Genomic DNA, 8282 nt, shown 5'->3' on the forward strand with positions numbered 1-8282 from the left:
AATGAATAAGTTGCATAAACACAAGACTCAAGATGTTTGCAGATGGAATGATAGGTCGAATGAATGGGCAAATATCTAGAAAGCGGAAGATGTGGAAAATGTGAAGTAGATTGCTTTGGCAGAAAGCAGAGTGTCACTTAAACTGAACAAATGTAGAATTTCGAGGTACAAAGGCATTTAGGTGTTCTAGTGCCCCAGTGTCAAAATATTATTACACAGGTATGATGTGTAATGAAAAAGGCTGATAGGATTCTGTCCTTTATTACGAGAGTCATTGAGCATAAAAGTAAGGATGTTATGCTGCAGTTACACTGAACATTGGTGAAGTCACATCACTAATACTGTTTTGAATGTGCTGATTTGGTTACCTTCTTTAAGGGTGAATGCTAATGCGGTAGAGGCACATCTGAGGTTTATGAGATAGACAGCTGGACTGAGCAGGTTGTCTTATGAGGAAAGGTTAGACAGACTGGGCTTATGTCCCCTGGAGTTTAGAAGAGTGAGGGCTTGGCTGAAAATGTGTAAGATCCTGAATGATCTTGAAAACGTGGAAAGGATATTTCCTCTTGTGGATCAGTCCAGAACTAGAGGGCACTGTTTTATAATTGGAGGGCTGTCCTTCAGGACAGAGATGTGGAGAGTTTTTCCTTTCTCTCTCTGAGACTTGGGAACTCTATGCTTCAGAAAGTGATGGAGGCAGAGTTATTTAATATTTTTAAGACTGAGGTGGGTAGATTGTTATTAGGCAAGGAGCTGAAGGTTATCAGAGGGTAGGTGAGAATGTGGAATTTGAAACACAAACAATTCAGCCTTGATCTAATTGGATGGCAGGGCAGGATCAAGACGGCGACTGAGCTACTTGGTGCTCCTGTTTTATATGTTCAGCTTGCCTTGAGGTCAGAAGATGAGGAGAAGTGTTTGAAATGATAAAGAGGTGGGTATAGAGACCCTGCTTCCCTGGTATAGCAATCCAGAACAAAGGGACATCTGTGGAGAGAAATAAAGAAGGATCACTGGACGCAGAACATTGATTTCTCTGCACACATGCTACCAGACCTGCTCAATTTTTCTAGCGTATTCTGTTTTTGTTTCTCATTTCCAGCATCCACTGTTCTTTCAGTTTTTTTCTTCGGACGAGCCTCAGTGCAGCTGCGCAGCTTAGAGAGAACACTGGTCTCCTTTTTCCTCATGTTTCTAGGACCTGAGGAGGGGAAGAGTAGCAAGGATGTCATAGAAAACTCTTTTTTTTCAGTAGTTGCAAGCATTGCTGACAAGACTGACATTTGTTGCTATCCCTAAAACTGCCTTCTTGGGTTGTTACAGTCCTTGGGGCGCCAAGGTGGCTTAGTGGTTATTACAACAGTGTGGCTTTCTACGTTGATTTGAAGGGCAGTTAAGAGTCCACACTGCTGAAGGTCTGAGTCACATAGAGGCCAGACCAGTTGGAACAAGAATCATGTTGGACTCAAAATGCTAACTCTGTTTCTCTCTCCACAAATGCTACCAGACATGCTGAGTTCACCTCGCACTCTGTTTTTATGTCAGATTTCCAGAATCTTCAGTACTCTACTATGCTATACAGAGCTGGAAGATATGTGTTAAAAGTAAAAAAAAAAATTCTTGTTGCAGTGCTACTATTAGTTGAGCCGCACCATGTGCAGTAACTTAAAGCAATGTCTTTTGTTATAGGATGTGATAATGGTGAATGCTGTAGCCTACATTCCCTGGCTTCAAACCCAGCATTCAATCACTTCCCTTCACCCAGAGCTCTAATCAGGAGTTTGCTGTGTGGACCACAGAAATTACATTTCCTCTTAATTTCCTGATCTTTCAGTTGCGGTCTCTGTGTTATTCAAAAAGCATAGAACCCACTGACAAGCTGGCTGGCAGATATAATGTCAGCCTTCAGTGGCCTGGGTGAATTTTCTGCTTATAGCCATCTACCCAGAGTGTTACAAACAAGAGATACAAAATCATTGTTGTCTGAGGTCTGCAGTGACTCGACACCTCACCTCAGCAAGAAACACAAGAAAACATTGAAAGTCAACTGCAGATCCAAGGCCCCGGATAAGAAATTCTACTTCTGGATTACATGCGGGAGTGTGGGTGTTGTGCATATGTTCTGTTGTCCCTGCAGTGGGAGTGTAGATTAAAGTATTTTATTCTCTGCAATCCATCAAAGGGTGGTTTAACAGCAATGTCAGTGGTGTTGTACAGGACCAGAGGTGCTGTAAATCTGAGGCACAGAATGCATTTTAAACGCTAGAAGGGAGCTTCCTTAATGATGCCGCTGATAAAATGCTGCCCATTTAACGAGTTGACTCTGCAATCTCTTTTGCCAGGTCATGGAAGCCTTTGAAGAAGCTGAACGGGCACTGAAACCAAAACTGGATCACTTGTTCTCCGATGTATATGACGAGACCCCAGTCAGCCTCCAGAAACAGCAGGAGGCGCTGCAGCGGCACTTGAAGATGTATGGAGAGCATTACCCCATTGACCATTATGAGAAATAGACCGACTGTCTATTGCTGTCACCTTCCCCCCCCACCCCCCCGATCTGCTTGCCTATGAATTTCTGTTTCGTGTCCTGTCTCAAAAAACCACACCCCCTCTCCATTCCTAAGCCCCACCTCACACTACCCTCTTTCCCCCACAACCCCCAAACCTCTAATCAGAGTGCTCTGTTCGTAAGAATTATAGGAATTTGATGTCATAGATACTCAATGAAATCCTGGTCTTCCATGATCACCTTATCCCAAATATGGGAATGATGTCATTAGAGAGGTCGCTTCATTCACAGCACTGTGCGTGATCAGTCACCCAGGAGCAGGGTCAATGTTATAAGATTGCAGGAGATCAGAATTATCCAGCACACTCTGCTTACAGAAACGGAGGGGGTGGGGAAGACAGAGTCGTGTTGCTGGAAAAGCACAGCAGGAAAGGCAGCATCCGAGGAGCAGGAGAATTGACATTTTGGTCATAAGCCCTTCAAGACTTTTTAGAATAGGCTGATTGTCCCTTCTCGCTTTCAATGTACTGTCAGTTTCAGGAGGTCAAGTTATGAATAGACCTCTGCGGGGGAGGTGGCCTTTTCAATTTACTCCCGCTTTTGATCTGCAGAGTGAATTTATCTTCTCACTCTCAAAAGGGAAGGGTCTGCAATGGTGCTGTCTTAGCTTGTGGTGTGTAGCTGGACCAGAGCAATAATCCATTTTGAACACTACCTAACCTTTTGGTTTCCTTGATGTACTCATCTGCAATATTAGAAGCAGTGATTCTCTGGGTTCTTCAGTAAGCTTTGTTAGGGTTAGGGTGAGGACTGAGCCTCAGAAACTGGATGCACCCCACCCAACCTGTACAAAATGACATAAATGCAATCTTAGCTAGTGAACAGGGTAGGTTGGTCACTGGCCTCACCATCCCTGAGCTTTCTGTAGGATTTTGACGTGACACTTACACACAGCAGTAGTGCATATTTCTGCCACCAGCACTGCCTACTCTACATTGCTGCTCTAATACTCTGAAGTGATTTACTTTGCTGGAGATCAGATCTTTTCACAATTTGTATGAAAAGAATGCTGCTTGTTGTTTAAGATCCAAATTGCATGGCTGTGTTGCCATGGGTTAATTGGAAAGTGAACAACTAGGTGCTGCAAGTGTTTTGTCTGTCAAAAAGGATAAGGTTCAATCACTCTTGGAAAGGGCTTCCTTGGTGCAAATTGCACCTGCACAGTCTCATTTGCGGCTATTTAATGACCGAGATCAAATCCTGCTGAAATCATAGCATCCTGGGTTAATGGACAAGATCTTAAATTTGACTTGTGCCAATGAGTTAGGGAGGACTGGAGCAGGCTGGAGAAGCATTGGTATTCAGTCACTGACCATGATTGACCCTCTTGCAGGGAATCAATCGACCTGAGTCCCTGGAAGAGTATAGTGGGAGGGAGTGGGTGTCACAGCAGCATCCCTTTGTTAATGCTACTTTAATAGATGTTTATTTACAGACAAGAGGATGATGCAAGTCACTTTATTGGTACCACCCATATAACGTTCAGCCATAAACACCACCATTTTCAGCCTAACAATCTGTGAAGTTGCCAGACTTGTGCACCAGTTAATAAAATATTTGTTCGGGGGTGGGGGTTGTCAGTCCTGTCCAATTGTGGTTATACTCTGTACAGACATGTTGTAGTGCAGCTACCAGTTCCCTTATTAGATCCAGTATGTCATTTCTGGCTAACCAGGCCCTCTCAACTTCAACTGTGAAACGGCATGGTGGCTCAATAGTTAGCTCTGCTGCCTCAGAGTACCAGCAACCCAGGTTCGATTCCATCCTCGGGCAACTGTGGAGTTTGCACATTTTCCCTGTTTCCTGCAGTGCTCCAGTTTCCTGCCACAGCCTAAAGATGTGCAGGTTAGGTGGATTTACCATGTTAAATTGTCCATAGTGTCCAAGACTGTTCACACTAGGTGGATTTCCCATGGACAATGCAGGGTAACGGGGATAGTGTAGGGGATGTAGGTCTGGATGAGATGCTCTTCACATAATGAGTGTAGACTCAGGCCAAATGTCCTGTAGGGATTCTATGATTTCAACATTGATTTCATCACTGTAGATCTGGAGTTAAGTGATGCCAGACCAAGTAAGGATGGCAGATTTCCTTCCTTAAAAAACATTAATGAACTTGATGGTTTTAGCAGTTTATTGGTCACCATTAATGAGATTAATTTCAGATATGTTAATTTAATTTTAAATTTTAACGTCAGCTATTGTGGGTTGTGAACCCACACCCTCAGAGCATTAGCCTTGGCCTCTAGATTATCACGACACCACTGCCTCCACATCATGGAGTGAGCACTTTGGGAAAAGGCCAGTGTTCTAGGTTGAACCTCACAACTTTAAGCGGAAGTATGTTGGGGGAGGGGTCTGCTCAGTGAAGGTATGTCTTTGCGGATGATTCACACCACCCTGACCTCTCATACATTTCTCCCACATTGTATGTCGTTTATGGTAAGCAGCTCTAACATCCAACTGTGAGGTATTCTGTGATGTAATGTTATAGGGTAGGATGTATTCATTTCACAAGAAATGCTGGCTACTTTCTTTGCCGAGTTCATAACAAAAGATGATACAGGATTGGAAATTCTAGCTGTGGAATCGTATGGCTTAGTGAAGGAATATCGCTTCCACAACACTGTGGTCGCAAGACAGACATTCAATCCTTCTTCATGCTCCATGTTTTCTATTTCCAATACTCCATCAACCTCCTTTATTGTACTCACCCGATGACAGTAAAACGAGTTAGTTAATGCACCACCCTATTACATTATCATGTCCAAGTCAGAGATAGGTTGTTGAAAGTTCCCTTCCTGAAAAAACCCAATATCCTGAGGAATTGAAGGACTCTGTGTATTGTAAGTGATTTCATTACACAATGGATTATTGTGTTGTGTTATGGAAGTAGCTGGTTTGCTCTGATGGCCACCATTAATGTAATTTAGAGGGCTTGGTACAAATTGGTGATTATTTAGCAAGAGCCGAGCACCACTGATGTTACAGAACATTCCACAGTTGTGCAGATCCGATTGAGTAGAGTTCTGACAACCCAAACCAACAATGTTGCTGACCTGTGACAAGTTACAGATTGCAGAGGGTTTTGACAAGTCTCTGGAAATTTGTTCAATTCTTTTGCCGGAGTCTCTGGATTCTGCTGTTGTCATTGGAAGGAGATGTGCTGGCACACACAAAATGACACAAACAAGCTGGCTTTTAAGGATCCCCTACAGCCCTTTCCATAAATCACAGATATAATTTGAACCAACAAGTGCATTATTTTGTCCACCACACCCCCTTCGTCTTCCAGTTTGTGTGTCTAATGTTTGTTTAAACACAGATTTTCTCTTCCTCAGAGACTTAATGCGGTTCGTGTACTGGACAAGGTCTATTTTGACTGAATGAAAATAGTTATCACAAAAATTTCCCAAGGCTCCTTACAGCCTTCCTTGTGTGCAGTAACTGACCTCCCTATTAACAGTGCTGGGTGAACTCTGTTGTTAATGACTAACATCTCAACACTCTGTTCCTTTTTGACTCTCGCTTTCTGTTTTAATTTGGCCAGTGACATTGTAAACTCTCTTGCAGGAAACTGTTGTCAATATAAATTCCCCTGTGTTCTACTTTGATTTTTTGGCACACTAGCAATGTGTTTTGCAGCTGTTTCAGACGACCCTAGGGGGAATCTGATAGATGATAACATAACTGTAGAGTTGAGAGCTCTTTTGTTGATGTGGGACTCGGAGGGTAAAAAGGGTTTGATTATCAACTAATGTTCACACTGGGTGTTGAACTAGAAGCGGCGTGAACAAATCTCGGTTTCATATTTATCTTCAAAACTGCTGTTACAAAACACAACATGTTATTGCTGCATGTGTAATCATTGTTTTTTAAAAAAAATAAAAATCAAGACAGTGCAAAATGTGCTTTCTCACTTTCGTGTTAAGGGTGTTGGTTGGTAACACTGGTTCTAAAGCACAATAAAGGTAATGACTGAAGGTGCCTTTTTGTACAGGGATCCACTCGGGGAGGGGTCTAGCCAGTATTGGGGTTGGCACAGTGTACCCAGTCTCTGGATTTAATTCTTACTGGGTGTAAAACTGATTTTAAATAGCTTTCTGCCGCAATATTACTCAAATTAAGCTCCCTTATGCCATTGTTTCAAGTGCTGGTGTGAAGTCAGAGGTCTCACAATGCCAGGTTACAGTCCAACAGGTTTATTTGAAATCACAAACTTCCAGAGCGCTGCTCCTTCATCAGGTGACAAAGGAGCAGCACTCTAAAAGTTTGTGATTTCAAATAAACCTGTTGGACTATAATCTGGTGTTGTGTAATTTCTGATGATCATAGAAGTCCTTGAGTGATTTTAATACAAAATTCCCAGAGCTGGGATGAGAGTCTCTGGAATTTCGAATATGTGGCACAAAGGTTTACTCCTGTCTTGGCAGTCTAAGCTTTCTCAAGTTGTGGCCTGTGGTTTCTCGTATACAGTTTTGTAACTGCAGAATTTGCTGAGGGAGAGCCACGAGGATGCACTTTGGGTGACGCACTAGCAGAAGACCTCATCAAAGGTGACTTGTTTCAGCAGTGCAGGGCAACAGCCAATTGTTGCGCTGTGACAGTTTTAATAATAAAAGTAATATTTAAGCCTGAATATTTCATCATGTCCTCGTGTTGGTTTTCGTTTGTAGTAGTAAAATTTACTGCCTTTAACGACTTGGAGACCGAGCAACCAAATCTTACCACAGGAATTGAATTTGAACTCTTATTAATTCAATGTTTTAAAAAGTTAGCATCAAGCAATTGTGACCATGAATCATAATAATTGGAGTCATTTAGGCTGGAAACCTGCTACCTTCACAGTACATGACTACAGCAAGACAGCAATGTGGTGGAACCTTAACTGCTATCTGAGTAAGCCCCGGCGAGAAAAGGCATATTTTCCAGGGTGTTTCGGGATGGGAATAAACTGCTAAATCACAGTCTCCTCCTATGCGTTTCAAGAGCTTGAGTTTAAAAGATTAACAAAGTTTGGGCAGACAAAGGGATTCAGTGCCTCGGGAGAAGGAATGGGGTTGTTTTTGGGAGGGGCATCTTCACCTTCCAGTTAAATAAAATACCTTGTCAAACATCTGAAACAGAGTCCTTACTGTCACAGCCTTTGATATGGAAACAGTTGCTGTGGAGCATTAAAAAGCTGCTGTAAAGGGGAACAAAGAGAGACACCACATTTACACAAAGCTGTTATGAACAAGAACAGGTTTGCAGCAGGGACTGGGAATTGAAGAGTTTTGCTGCTGCTTTGGTTTTGCCAGAGCTGACCAAACTGTTCAACAGGGTACCTTAAAGGGGTCACCATAAAGGAGTCTCTAGGAATATGGTACCATCAAGAAAATCAGGAGCTGAATTAAAGCAGGACAATTCTGTTCAAATGACAACCATCTCCAGGGACTCAAATGAAATACAGCTGTTGGTGGGAACTGATTTGCTTTAGGTGAAAAAGTGAAGTCTTATATACTAAGTGCTGAGTTGGGAAACTTTGAAACGACATGTCGTGCCACACATCTGCAGCGACTGATGCAGATGTTTGTGATTTTGTGGGACGTGTTTATTTTATCAATTAATTAAAGTGAAACACTCATTTTTATGTACTATTTGCCTGTAATCAGCCTGTCCTCTTATTGACTGTAAATGGTCACCATTGAATAATTCCTGTTATGTTGATTCC

At 42.5% G+C, this 8282-nt stretch overlaps 1 protein-coding gene across 1 annotated transcript in view; it reads left to right on the forward strand.

The window, feature by feature from the left end:
• bckdha (branched chain keto acid dehydrogenase E1 subunit alpha) overlaps window positions 1-6476 on the forward strand; it is a 70146-nt gene extending 63670 nt beyond the window's left edge. The window contains exon 9 of the mRNA XM_043680936.2: window positions 2343-6476. Within this exon, the coding sequence (XP_043536871.1) occupies window positions 2343-2513 (171 nt within the window). The 3' untranslated portion in view covers window positions 2514-6476. The remainder of the gene's footprint in view (window positions 1-2342) is intronic.
• Window positions 6477-8282: the final 1806 nt, after the last annotated feature.

The sequence above is a fragment of the Chiloscyllium plagiosum genome, unplaced genomic scaffold, assembly GCF_037043375.1.
Source record: "Chiloscyllium plagiosum isolate Xiang-an unplaced genomic scaffold, Cpla_swu_hap1 HiC_scaffold_47, whole genome shotgun sequence".
NCBI lineage: Eukaryota > Metazoa > Chordata > Chondrichthyes > Orectolobiformes > Hemiscylliidae > Chiloscyllium > Chiloscyllium plagiosum.